Genomic DNA, 13,491 nt, shown 5'->3' with positions numbered 1-13,491 from the left:
AACATCTTTATAATCTGGACTCAAGACCAGAATATCTTATTTTCATTCCTCCACAACTTCAACACATTCTCTCCCATCCACTTCACCTGATCCTCCTCCACCCATTGTGCCACCTTCCTGGATGTCAATCTCCCTCATTCCACATGTAGCCAACCAATCGCCAAAAGTACCTGCACTTTGACAGCTGCCACCCTTTCCACACCAAAAATCTCTTTCTATAGAACTTGGCCACCTGTGGTAGACACATTTGCTGTGATGAGAACTCCATCACCCAGTGTGCTGACTGCCTCACAAAGGCCTTCGGAGACAGGCAACACCCTCCAGCCTTAATTCACAGACAGGTTTCCTATGCCATATCCTCACACACACCTGATCCTCCCGTCCTTCCCAAGAACCAACCATAAAGAAGTGCTCCCCTTGTCATCCAATACCCCTACAGACTGGAATGACTGAAGTAGGTCCTTTGCCAGAGCTTTGGTTATCTACTGTCATGCCCTGAAATGAGGGATATCCTACCCAAGATACTTCCAATCCCTCTCAAAGTGGTGTTCCACTGCTGATCCAACCTCCACAATATCCTAATCCATTCGTATGTCACTCCCACCCCCGTGGAAGACACAGATGCAAGACCTGGCCAATCCATCCACCCAGTATCACCTATTCCAGACCCCATAACAGGCTGGGCCACCTGTGAACAGCCGTGTTATATAACAGCTCTGCTGCAACAGCTATACAGTGTTTTACATCGGTATGACAACTAACAAGCTGTCCACAATGCAAGATCTCGAAGGCTGCTTCACAACCCATGACATCTCTATCTTCCCCACCATCACCATCTTTTCTGAGCTACACAGATGGGAGCTATCCTTCCAACATATCCTTCACTCCCATAACCTTCCTAGCCTACACCTAAGGAGGTAATTCAACAGTGTGTGTGTGTGTTCCTACAACTAGAAAAAGGAAGTGTATTCTATACTTTTGTTTATGTTTTTGTATCTACCGATAATGCAGTGCCTTTTGGGGAGTCATCTCCTTTATTCCTGAACAATTCGATTAGAAGTTGTTTCTGAGCAACAGTGTCAAACATCTGCTGGAAATCTAAAAATTTGAATCAATTTGACATCCCTTGTCAATAGCACTCATTACTTCATGAGGGTAAAGAGGCAGTTGTGTTTCACAAGGATGATATTTTCTGAATCGGTGTTGGCTGTTTGACAACTAATCCTTTTCTTCAAGATAACCCATAATGTTCAGACACAATATATGTTCCAAAACCCCATACTGAAAATTGGCATTAGTGATATGGGTCTGTAATTCAGTGGATTATGCCTATTTCCTTTCTGGGTATTGGTGTGACTTGTGTAGCTTTCCAGTCTTCAGGTGCACATCTTTCGATGGATGACCAAAATATGGAGCTATTGCATGACCATTTATTTTCACGAATGTATCTAGAGTAGACTGAAGTCACCACCAACTATAATTGTATGAGTGGAGTACCTATCTGAAATGAGATTCATGTTGTTGTTGAACTGTTCAGCAACTGTATCATCTGAGTTGGAGGGGGAGGGTGTGGGGTGGGAGAGGGGTTGGGTTGATGAAAAAAAAATTATTAATTTATTCCAGTTTTCTACCCATACTATCTCACAGGAACTATCTACTTCAATTTCTACTACTGGCAGCTATAAACACTCCACCACCTACTGTATTTAACCCTTCCTTTCTGAAAATGGTTAGGTTATTTGTAAAAAATTTGGCTGAATTCATTTCCTGCTTTAGCCAGCTTTCCATACCTATAACAATTTGATGTTCAGTGTTGTGTATTAGCACTTCGAGCTCTGGTTCTTTTCCAACACAGCTATGACAATTTACAACTACAATGCTGATTGTTGCCAGGTTTAGTTTCCTGTGTTTGTCCTGCAACCTTTTAGACTGATGCCCTTCCTGTAGTTTCCCCCCCAAAAAAAAAAAAAAAAAAAAAAAAAAAAAAAAAAAAAAAAAAAAAAAAAAAAAAAAAAAAAAACACCCCATCCCCTCCACACAGCCCCTGATACCACCTGTGTAGCTACTTCCTATGTATAGTATTAGTTTAAGAATCATGGAAAGAAGGTTGTAAATGTACAAGAAATCAAGAGAAACCAGAAGTTTACAGGCTGATTATATAATGGTAATGCGGAGATTTTGAAACCATATTTTAAACTGCAAAATATTTCCAAGGGCAGATGAGGATTTCCCATTATCCAAGTAAAGGCTTAAATATATGCAGATGACATGACAACCTCAGAAACTTCACTGGTCTGATACATATATGATTTTATTTATATAGACTGAAGCAGTGAGTAAAAATTTGTACCAAGGCCAGGGATCAAACCTGAGTCTCCTGCTTGCTAGGCCGGTGTTTTCACACAACTGCACGGATTACCCTGGCATGCCTCCCTCCTCGATCCAAAGTAGACTGGGATGGCAGTGAGAATTAATCAAGTGAGAGGGTAAGAGCACCAGGGTAATCTGTTCAGTTGTGTGAACCACTGTGCCAAGGTGGCCTAGTGGCTAACACACCTGCCCTGCCTAGTAAGCAGGAGATTTGGATTCGATTCCAGCCTCGGTATAAATTTTCACTTGCCACTTCAGTCTGTATGCTTAAATATATATTAAACATCTCAATGTCTTCAGAATTGTCAGCAACACAGTATAATTTGTTACATATTACTCAGAGCAACAAATTTAATTTTAACTATTTCTGTAGTTTTCAAATATCAATTTTTAAAACAAGAAAAGGACTGCTGCTTAAGCTGTTTGAACATTCTTCCAATCCTTATTAGGTGATCATTGCAACAGTCCTTGCTCTAGAGACATAAAATAAAGAAAGTGAACATACCACAAAAGTTATTGGTTCTGCATTGATTTCATAATTACCTGTCAATGTAGAATACGCCATACTGTGGAGCAGGTGGATGTATTAATTTTGGTGGATCATCTGTGTGTTTATACAAGCCAAGATTGTGCTTATAACATACTTCCTCTATTCTTCTTATTCGCTGAATGTTCTCTATTTCTGCCTCTATCTGTAAACAGATACTGCTTGTCTGTACTATTGATGTCAAATACATTTCTTTAATGCCTAATGAGCTATTCTGTTAAGATCACTGAAGTACTCTTCGATGGTACCAGTAACTAAAAATATTTACACTAGCAAGAACAATCTACAGCAGGAACAAACTTTTAATATTTTTCTTAATGTTGCCACTTGTTCCTGTCTGTCCTATAGTCTCATGCCATTTATCTCTTTCTGTTGTCTCACAGCCTTTGCTCTTCCCTTTCCTTCTTCCTTGTTGTTCTCACATTATTCACACAACACAACCCATAAGTGCCACAGCAACTAGACAGTATAGTATTCATTCATTCCTGTTTCCTAGCTATGTGGAGAAATGAGAACATTCAGGGATGTGGACCAAGTTTAAGTCTACATTAACAATGCAAAACAGCTCTTAGAATCTGCATTAACAATTAATGTTACTAAAGTAAGATTTCAGCTGCAAACAATGGTAAGGGACAGTCAATGAAAAAACAGTGTTACTGCTGGTAAAATGTGGTAAGGGATGTGCTTAATTCACATTAGTTGATGGTTCCACATTAAACTGAGAAATGGCAACTTTATCTTTAATTTCAGATTCCAGCTAATGGCAGCTTTGTCTAGACGTGTGCATGCAGGCAGTGGTAAATACCCAAAACATGGCTGCCAGTAGTAGTAATGTTAGTAGTAATGTGTATGGTGTCCATTCCAGAAAAATCCTTTTCAGGAACAATTGGTGTGAATCTGCGTGTGATATGGATACATAAAACTCATGTGCAGATCCTGAATATGTTGCTGGATGCAAATATGCTTCAAACATTGTTGGTAATCAAGTAAATTTGAATATTTATATACCAAACAAAAGCGCTGGCATGTTGATAGACACACAAGCAAACACAAATACACACACAAAAATCAGGGTTTCACAACCAACGTTTGCTTCATCAGGAAATAGGGAAGGAGAGGGAAATACGAAAGGATGTGGGTTTTTAGGGAGAGGGTAAGGAGTCATTCCAATCCAGGGAGCGGAAAGACCTACCTTAGTGGGAAAAAGGACAGGTATACACTCGCACACACACACAGACACACATATCCATCCGCACATACACAGACACAAGCAGACATTTATGTCTGTGTATGTGCGGATGGATAGGTGTGTGTGTGTGTGTGTGTGTGTGTGTGTGTGTGTGTGTATACCTGTCCTTTTTTCCCCCTAAGGTAGGTCTTTCCGCTCCTGGGATTGGAATGACTCCTTACCTCTCCCTTAAAACCCACATCCTTTCATCTTTCCCTCTCCTTCCCTCTTTCCTGATGAAGCAACCGTTGGTTGCGAAAGCTTGATTTCTGTGTGTATGTTTGTGTTTGTTTGTGTGTCTATCAACACGCCAGCACTTTCGTTTGGTAAGTCACATCATCATTGTTTTTAGATATATATTTTTCCCACATGGAATGTTTCCCTCTATTATATTCATATCATTGAATATTTATATATGTACAAAAACCATTTTGAGTACTGTACTTTATCATAGTTTATGTGAATTTGCATGACAGTGTGATGGTAGAAGTGTTAAGGGCCATTCTTAACATTGTTTACATGCTGTAGCAAGGTGCTAGATAAAATTTATTTTATATCTTACGGAATCATAGGTTAATTTTTGAGGTTATTGTACTTTATTTTTACAAAAATTGTTGATGCAAGTGTTAGTATTAAAAAACAGAAATGATTTGCAATGTTTAAATTTGAATTTTGAGAGGTTTCACAATAATGTTTTGTTGATTTGTCCAGCAAGTAAACAATGGTAAGTCAATGCTAACACATGTTTAGTGATTTTAAGAACAAAATTTTGGGTAGAGTTTACTATTTTAAAAATATGTCTTTACAGAAGGGTGTCCATCCCCAGGGGGCAAGGGGGGCGGCATCCCCCACCCCTCCCCAGTTCTCAAGGAAAGGAAGAAATATAGTATAGTCAGAAAGAAAATGATATAAAATTGGGTATTGTGGAGATTTTTAACAGGGTCAGAACCGGAACCTTTTTATCGCAACTTAGAAGTCACCATTCATCTTCCAAATTATTAAAAATAATCCATAACCCAATGTTTAGCACCTCCACCTCCTACAAACTATTGTGTGGATGCTCTTGTCTTTATGGCAGGTATATTGGAAAACAATGACTTATCTTAATAAAAATAACCACATTGCATGTACTTGAAATGCCTTATTTATGAGACTTTTAGAAACTTTACTGCACAACTTTTCAAAGCAACCAACTTTGTCCCTCACCATTGTTTGCAGCTGAGGGTTTTAAATACTATAAAACATGAGGCAGGGTTGTTTGCTTATGTTTAAATGCTGATAACTCAGAACAAAGTTCTGCAAATGAAGCACTATCTCCTGAATGGTTACAAGGCACAGAAGCCATTGTTTTCATTCAGAAGTTGTTTTGATTCTGGTTGAAAACAAACAATAATTGCTTATCATCTAAGGAGATTACAGAATTCATAAGCTCACCAAGTAATATTAACTCTGTTAGCTATGATGATGTTTCCACTAGAATATTAAAATCTTGTGCTGACCTGATAGGATTACCCTTAAAAGTGACTCTTGGCACATTTCCTGGCTGACTTATGCCAACTACAAAACTTGGTATAAGCAAATATCACTCCTTCCAGTCTACCCAAAAGTGAGAATGTCACCAATGATAGAATACTGACTGATTTAGCTGAGCATAACTTGCTGTTTCTCAGTTTTGATTCATAAAGGATTCTCCACAGAGAAAGCACCACAAGACATTACAAATTAAATGCTAGCAGAGATATACAAGGAAAATCATAGTGTTGGTATGTTTTCTGACCTCGCTAAAACTTTGAGTGGATTACAAAATTCGACTGTACAAAACCCTGATCCAGTCTGTTGTTCTATATGGCTGTGAGACATGGAGTATCCAGGAACAGGACTTCCATAAATTCCTCGTTTTTGAGAGAAAAGTGCTTCAGAAGATCTTTGGTCCGGTTCTGGATGCAGACACAGGGGAATGCAGGATCAGATACAACCAAGAGCTTGAGGAACTATACCAGAAGCCCAACATATCAGGAACTGTCAAAGCCAAACGAATGCATGTGGCCCAGATGGAAGATCACAGATGGCCTCGGAAGCTCCTGGATTTCACACCTACAGGAAAGACACCCCGGGGAGACCCAAGAAGCATTGGAGGGATGGCCTCCATGAAGATTTAAACCAAGCATCAATAGATATGAACAAATGGTGGATAGCAGCAATGGACAGAATACAGTGGAGGAGGAAACTTGTAGAAGCATGTGGTCCACTTGGCCTGTTCACATAGAAGAAGAAGAACCTTAACCATTATGGCACTAATGGTGTCCCTCTTGCAAGGCCAGCACCTTACCTTCATAATAGAAAGAAAAGGGTTTTGCTGACAGATACAAAACTAACTTTAGAATGGGCAGTTAAAATCACTGGGGTCCCACAAGATTGGTACAGGCTCATCCTTGTTCTTTACCAACCTAAGTGATCTAATCTCCAAAGTTTTCACATAACACACACATGCCATATTATATATGTAAATCCACATGACAATCACGTTTTAAACCACTGAAATGCATTGTGGAATTAAATAAAGAGTGACTGATAAGATTAAACGTTTTGTTTCATTTTATATGGCTTTAAAGAGCCACCCAGAAACTATAAAATTTGCTAATTAAAAGCCCAAACTAAATCTTAGTGCATGCAGCTCAGATAAAAGCCAAACAAGCATTCAAGTGGTTTAAAGCTAATAGTTTAAGTACCTTAAAAACAACAATATTATGCAACTTCAAACAAGCCACATTGATCTGTTAGTAACAGAAGTAGACTTCAATGGTCATACACCAAATAAAACACAATGCACAAAATTCCTTGGGGACCAGTTGGATAACAAGTTAAAATTGAGTTAACACACGGATATAATAATCAAAAAGCTCACCTCAGCACATTTTGATCTTAAAAGCATCTCTGATTGTAGGCTTCTGGTGCCAGAATCCATTTCAATAAAATTCTTCTGGGTGTGTGATGACACCACATGTGATAAGATGCTACTATTTTAGTTGCTTTTGCAGACAGCCTCTGAGAAGGTGATGTCTTGTGGCAATGGTTACTGCTTTATAAATATTATTTGAAGAAAAGTATGTCTGGGTGTCTTGGCGTAGTATGTTTTGATTTGGTGACCGAAGTTATGGTGAGCGATAGATGTCAGTTTCTTACTGCTGGGAAGATCTGATGTTAATTTTTATTGGTTGTCATTGGCAAATCTAGTAGAAGCTACCAACATGGCACAGTGCTGATTACAGAGGGGCTGGTGGTGCCTAAGATTTGTCAGTACTTCCTTTTGTCTCCAGCATGGTGTTTATTGCATACACATGGGCTGCTCTGCAAGAACAGCCAGTCTGATGGGTTGCAATCATTGCCATCTGAGATGGCAAGAGTCTGTAGCACTTCTCATGGTTCATATTGGGTGGCTGCTTAACTATCTTGACAGTCTTCCTGATTTTTTGCTTGTTGATACACAGCTAAAAAATGGGCTTGTTTAAATTATATGAACTTGTAAGACACTTTTCATGTTCTTCCACTGCTGATGCAGTATGCTGACCGAACTATAGATGTATTGTAATTCTTCATGCTTTCCCAGCAATCTGTTGACATCTTGGACATTCGGGAATCCAGCCAGATGTTTGCGTCATTCTCGCACAATATTTCAACTGCATGTCTCGCTGTCTTCTTCAGGTGCTACCTGAGACTCAGGTAGCACCTGAAGAAGACAGCGAGGCACGCTGTTGAAATATCGTGCAAGAGTGATGCAAACATCTGGCTGGATTCCCGAATATCCAAGATGTATACATGTATTGCTTGAGTTCTGCAACATGTGTTGCTGAGGCATCTCATTGATATATATCAGACCACGACCACAGCTAAGCCTGTATACTCCTCCTGTGTGTGAAGCTTGTCCGTGAAATCTTTAGTGGATCCCAGGAAGTACATAATTTTGTTGATGTCGTAGCAGACAGGTTTGATCCCCTTACCACAGAGTCTCCATAGCACAGAGAAAATTAAATTCATAATTTCCACCACTATCTACATTGACAATGCAACAAAATAAGTTTTTGGTTGGAAATTGAAAATGACTGGCTACCTATTATGGATGTGGCAGGGGCAGATATCCAACTGCCGTGTCTTGTCATCACCCAAAATGGAAGAACGCATTGATTCATACATTAATAATGAAAGCACACGAAATCAGTGATACAGACACCCTCAAGGGTGAATTTTACAAGCTATGAACCAATTTCAGGGCAAGTGGATCGAGCATGATAGCATACTTTTTGAGAAAAATTACATTTCAGTCACACTGGAGATGAACAGTGATTGAGCATTTTGAAAATAATTTACTGTCTGACAAAATCACAACAATTCCTAAATAAACTTACCAGTTACAGCCAGCATAAGATGTCATGCCTCGCTCCCACCACTGCAGAAACCACACTCTCAATGAATGACAATCTGATAAGAGGCAAGGCTGTTCCTCAAGTTCTGACAGCTACCAGGATCTATAGAGTATCTACAGTATAGTAACAACAGAGAAGACCCATTAATAATATTAACTTGCCTACATAAAATTCTTAAGAAACCAAATGAAAAACCTGATGAGTGATACAGAGTCATATGTTTGGACTCTGAACATTTCATTAAGCACTTAAAAGGCCTACCAGTCTCATCCAGAAATTTGGTGGTGAGCTTCACTGACAAGTACCCATTAAACAACTTAACAACACAGGACAAGGTGAATATTTTACAGGAGTGCACTGCACCAGATGTATGTGATCCCATGCAGCACTGCCACACAACCACTTACTTCATGTGGAAAAGCCAGTTGCACCCAAACCTTCAGCTTCAGCACTATCTTCTGCTCCCCTGGACCCTAAATTTTAGTTCTAGTATGTACGCAACACACTGGTAATTTGGCAACATGGAGAAAAAGAAATTTACAGTTTTCATATGAATCTAAGCTGAAAACATGACAAAATACAGTCTAATGTGGAATTATGGAAGACTATAGGAGTATAGTACAGTAATAATCATTTTCGTCAATAGGGGACAAGTTACACCAATATTTTATTTCCACAGGTAAATATGCAGAGCTCTTGAAAGCTGTCATTCTGGTACACAGGTGTAGCTACAGGAAACTAGCAAAGATGAAATTCAATCAAGTATTATGTCATTAAAGACATGCTCAGCTATGATGATATTTAAAGTAGGATTATGATCAGTGTGCCATACATTAGTTCTGTGGTCAGTCATTTGTGTGCTGTCTTTCGGGTGTAGATAGTCTCCTGACAGACTGAAATACTCATTAATGAAAAGATTTTATAAGAATGGTGAAAGAGAGAATGTAGACAATTATGTACCAGCTACCAGTGTTTCCAAAAGTTTTTGATGAAGCAATACGTAGGAGAGTAATGGGACATTTCAGTACACATAATTTTCTGTCAGACTTGCAGTTTGATTTCAGGAAAGGGATGGCAACAGAAGATGAAATTTATTTTTTGTGTATGAGGCACTATCAGAGCTGAATGCCAGACTGAGGACAGTTACTATTTTCTTTGGTCTCACAAAGTCTGATTCTGCAGACCACACAATACTTCTTCATAAGTTGGAACATTGTGGGAGCAGGGAAAAAGCTTAGCAGTGGTCACAGGAAGTAGGAAGCAGAATGTTGTTCTCTAGTGCCAACAAGCAGGGAAGAGGTTTGAATCTGTGTGGGGACACGTAAAGAGGGGAGGGGAAGGGGATGGCTGCTATAGTGTTCTATTATGGGTCTATTTCTTTCCTTGATATAAATCAATGATAGTTGATCAAAATAACTTCACTGCCTAATTTGTTTTTGCGTTTATTTTTACTTTTGCTGAGATCCATTTTAATATATAAAATGTAATGGTCTTGTATTTTCTAACTTTGTCATTTTACTATGCGCACCTTTCCATAGGCATCGCTCAGAAAGCCACAGTCAGTTGGAGGTGAGCATTATGTCAGTTAAGAATCCTGACTGTTTGTTGCAGTGAATGTGGTGTCACCGCCAGACACCACACTTGCTAGGTGGTCGTTTAAATCGGCCGCGGTCCATTTAGTACATGTCGGACCCGCGTGTCGCCACTGTGATCGCAGACCTAGCGCCACCACAAGGCAGGTCTCGTGATACGATATTGCACTCGTCCCAGTTGTACGGACGACCTAGCTAACGACTAGATGTACGAAGCCTTTCTCTCTCATTAGCCGAGAGACAGAATAGCCTTCATCTAAGTTAATGGCTACGAACTAGCAAGGCGCCATTAGCCTTACAGTGATTGTAATTAAAGTCTCCTGTGTATAGTCAAGAGCGATGTACCACAATGATTGATTAAAGATAAGTATTAATCCTGCTACGTACTTTTCTTCATAGCATTAATTACGTAGCCTGTTCCAGTACTTCACGCCCGTCTGCATTAGTCTAGCGTGCATTTTCAGCCATCTCGAACTACAAGGTGTTGGCCCAGCTGCCGACACATCAGTGAATATTTGCTATAGTAAATGCTTGCAAACCTTATTGTACATTATCTTATTTAGCATCCTGGAGATGTTGGTAACTTTCACGTGGTTGTGTACAACGCTATCTCTTGTTGTAGGTGTCCTGATAGTGGCTGCAACTGTAAGACACTAGTCCTGCCAAGGACTGTCATAGTAGTCTTCCTGGGACCAACCATTTTGATTTCATTTTCTCTATGTCTCTAATTGTTTTTAGTTAACCTATGTTTCACAGATCATAGGCAAGATTTATATCAAAATGATATAGCAAGACTGAAATGCTTAATTCCGAACACTACAGCCAATTTGGTCACTAAGGCTGTCATACATTCTAAACACTGACCTAATATTAACTAAGTTGTTTCTTGAAGGAGATTAAACTTTGGTTATGTGACTTCGAATAGTGTCAGTGATACACACATTTTCGTGATGGATTTGGTTTTGGTTCATATGTTTAAATGCTAAAGATCAATGCTCCACATTAATCTGAGAACCACGAAAGTTTTCTCTTTGAGCAATTGCTTATTTATGGTCTATAGGTATTGCTCCAGTGCATGGGATCCATACCAGATGGGATTGACGGGGGATGTTGAACATATTCAGAGAAGAGTGCCATGAATGGTCATTGTTTTGTTTGATTGCTGGGTGAGTGTCACAGAAATACTGAAGAAATTAAACTGGCAGACTGTTGAAGATAGATGTAAACTAGCCCTAGAAAGTCTACTAACAAAGTTTCTAGAACCAGCTTTAAATCATAACTCTAGGAATATACTATCGCTGCCGTAGGTATCACAAGAACAAGATGAACTGCAGCATGCTCAGAGGCATTTAAATGGTCTCAAGTGTTGATGGTGCAATTGTCAAGTCAAAACATGAAGGAACAACTGTGGCTAAAGCAAGACCACGCAGACATGTACTGACAGACAAGAGCATTGAGTTCCATATGTGTACAGAAAGAGGAAAAAAACACCCTAATAACAGATAAAGTGGGACATACCCACTGCCATGCACTTCACAGTGGTTTGCACAGTATAGATGTAAGTTGGTATGTTGGTCATTGCCACTTGTGAAGTTTTGTGAATCCACGTATAGTGTGTGTGACTTACTGATCTGTGTTGCAAAACCTATATTAATATATTTCAAGAAAACTGATCATCATAACTGGATTCAGCATCAAAAAATATAAAGAGAATGAAAATTAAATTCAAAATGTTGTGGACATTTAATAAATAGCTATTTACAACATCAAATAATCATATGAGAAACATTGCAAAGTGTTTTATACAGCCATCCAAAAACGGGTCATAACTTAGATGTTTCAGAATTCTAGTTCCTCCATCCCTGTACATACAGTGTCTAGTCAAAAGTATCCAGACACCTCTATGTAATGTGGAATTGACCACTAGATATCATGAGAGGTGGACCCCCCAGAATAAAAGGATGCAGGAAGTACTGTGTTGTCAGCAGATAATGAGTAACAGCAGAATGGATCAGTCAGGATATGTCAGTGAATTCAGTTGTAAACTAGTCATCGGATATCACTGGAGTAACAAATACATTATATGTATCTACATACACATTCTGCATGTACTGCTAGTGGACATTTCCTTTTGTGTTCCACTTGAAAATACAGCAAAGGAAAACTACAGTGTATATGCCTCTGTATGAGCCCTAATTTCTTGTATATTATCTCAATGGTCCTTACACTAAATGTTACGTTGGTAGCAGTAGAACTGTTCAGAAGTCAGTCTCAAATGCCAGTTTTCTAAAGTTTCTCCATGTTTCTCAAAAAGAGCATCACATTCCCTCCAGAGATTCCCATCACAGACACCTGAATCCTAAAGTTGGCCAAGTCGAGTGTTGGTGGTGCAAATGTCGAGTCAAAATGTAAAGGAACAACTGTGGCTAAACTGAGAGCAGGCAGACATGTACTGACAGACAAGATCACTGAGCATTGCAGAAGGTGGATTTGAAAATTGCATTAAATTAGTGGAGTTCCAAAGCGCTCCCAGCAGCTCAGCTGTGACAATGATTGTGTGAAGGGGTTGAAAAGGATTGGGTACAATGGTCGAGCATCTCCTCAGAGCCACACAGTTTTGTAGTCAGTGCTAAGCAAGTGGTGTAAAGAGCAATACCACTGGACAGTGGATGACAGGAAACAAGTGATCTGGAGTGATCAGTCGTGCTATACTCTGGGTTTGGCAACCACCTGGAGAAAATTACCCACCACTGTGTTTAGTGTCAGCAATGAAGTATGGAGAAGGTAGTGTCACAATATGGAAGTGTTTCTCATGGTTAGTGTGTGGTTCCTTTATTTCACTTAGGAAAACTCTAAATGATAAATAATATGACCAGCCACCCATGTTAAAAACAATTTCTGCAGCTGTTTCTGACACTGGTAGAATTCAACATGAGTAACAACCACATGCGTAAGCTTGTGGTGACAGGAGGACAGCAAAATACAAATATCATCAAAAGAAAGTGATGCTGGTCCTTGCAGAGGAGCTAATATCCTTGATAAGAAAAGACCCTTAAATATCTCAATGTCAACCTCCTGGAACACCAAAAAATGTTGGTAAAGCTGCTTTTTGTAAGGACCCCAGTCCTCTGCATTTCTAAATTAGTCTTCAGAGCTAACAAAATAAGGTAACAAGAGATCATGCCACTTTTAGAGCAAGTAGAAGCTATTCAACAATTTCTGGTTGGTTGGTTGGTTGGTTGGTTGTTTCGGGGAAGGAGACCAGACAGCGAGGTCATCGGTCTCATCGGATTAGGGAAGGACAGGGAAGGAAGTCGGCCGTGCCCTTTGAAA

General features: G+C 39.4%; 1 protein-coding gene across 5 annotated transcripts in view; it reads right to left on the bottom strand.

Annotated features, from left to right (window-relative positions):
• The window catches only part of LOC124711573 (carbohydrate sulfotransferase 8-like), a 118,934-nt gene that overhangs the window by 43,963 nt on the left and 61,480 nt on the right, over positions 1–13,491 (bottom strand). For all 5 annotated transcript variants that reach the window (XR_007005486.1, XM_047241719.1, XM_047241716.1 and 2 more), the window contains exon 3: positions 2,914–3,062. Coding sequence is in view for 4 of the 5 variants with exons in the window: in XM_047241719.1 (XP_047097675.1) it covers positions 2,914–3,062 (149 nt within the window). In the remaining variant the exon portion in view is untranslated. The remainder of the gene's footprint in view (positions 1–2,913; positions 3,063–13,491) is intronic.

The sequence above is a fragment of the Schistocerca piceifrons genome, chromosome 8 (assembly GCF_021461385.2).
Source record: "Schistocerca piceifrons isolate TAMUIC-IGC-003096 chromosome 8, iqSchPice1.1, whole genome shotgun sequence".
Taxonomy (NCBI): Eukaryota; Metazoa; Arthropoda; class Insecta; order Orthoptera; family Acrididae; genus Schistocerca; species Schistocerca piceifrons.
This window is presented reverse-complemented; position numbering and strand designations above follow the sequence as displayed.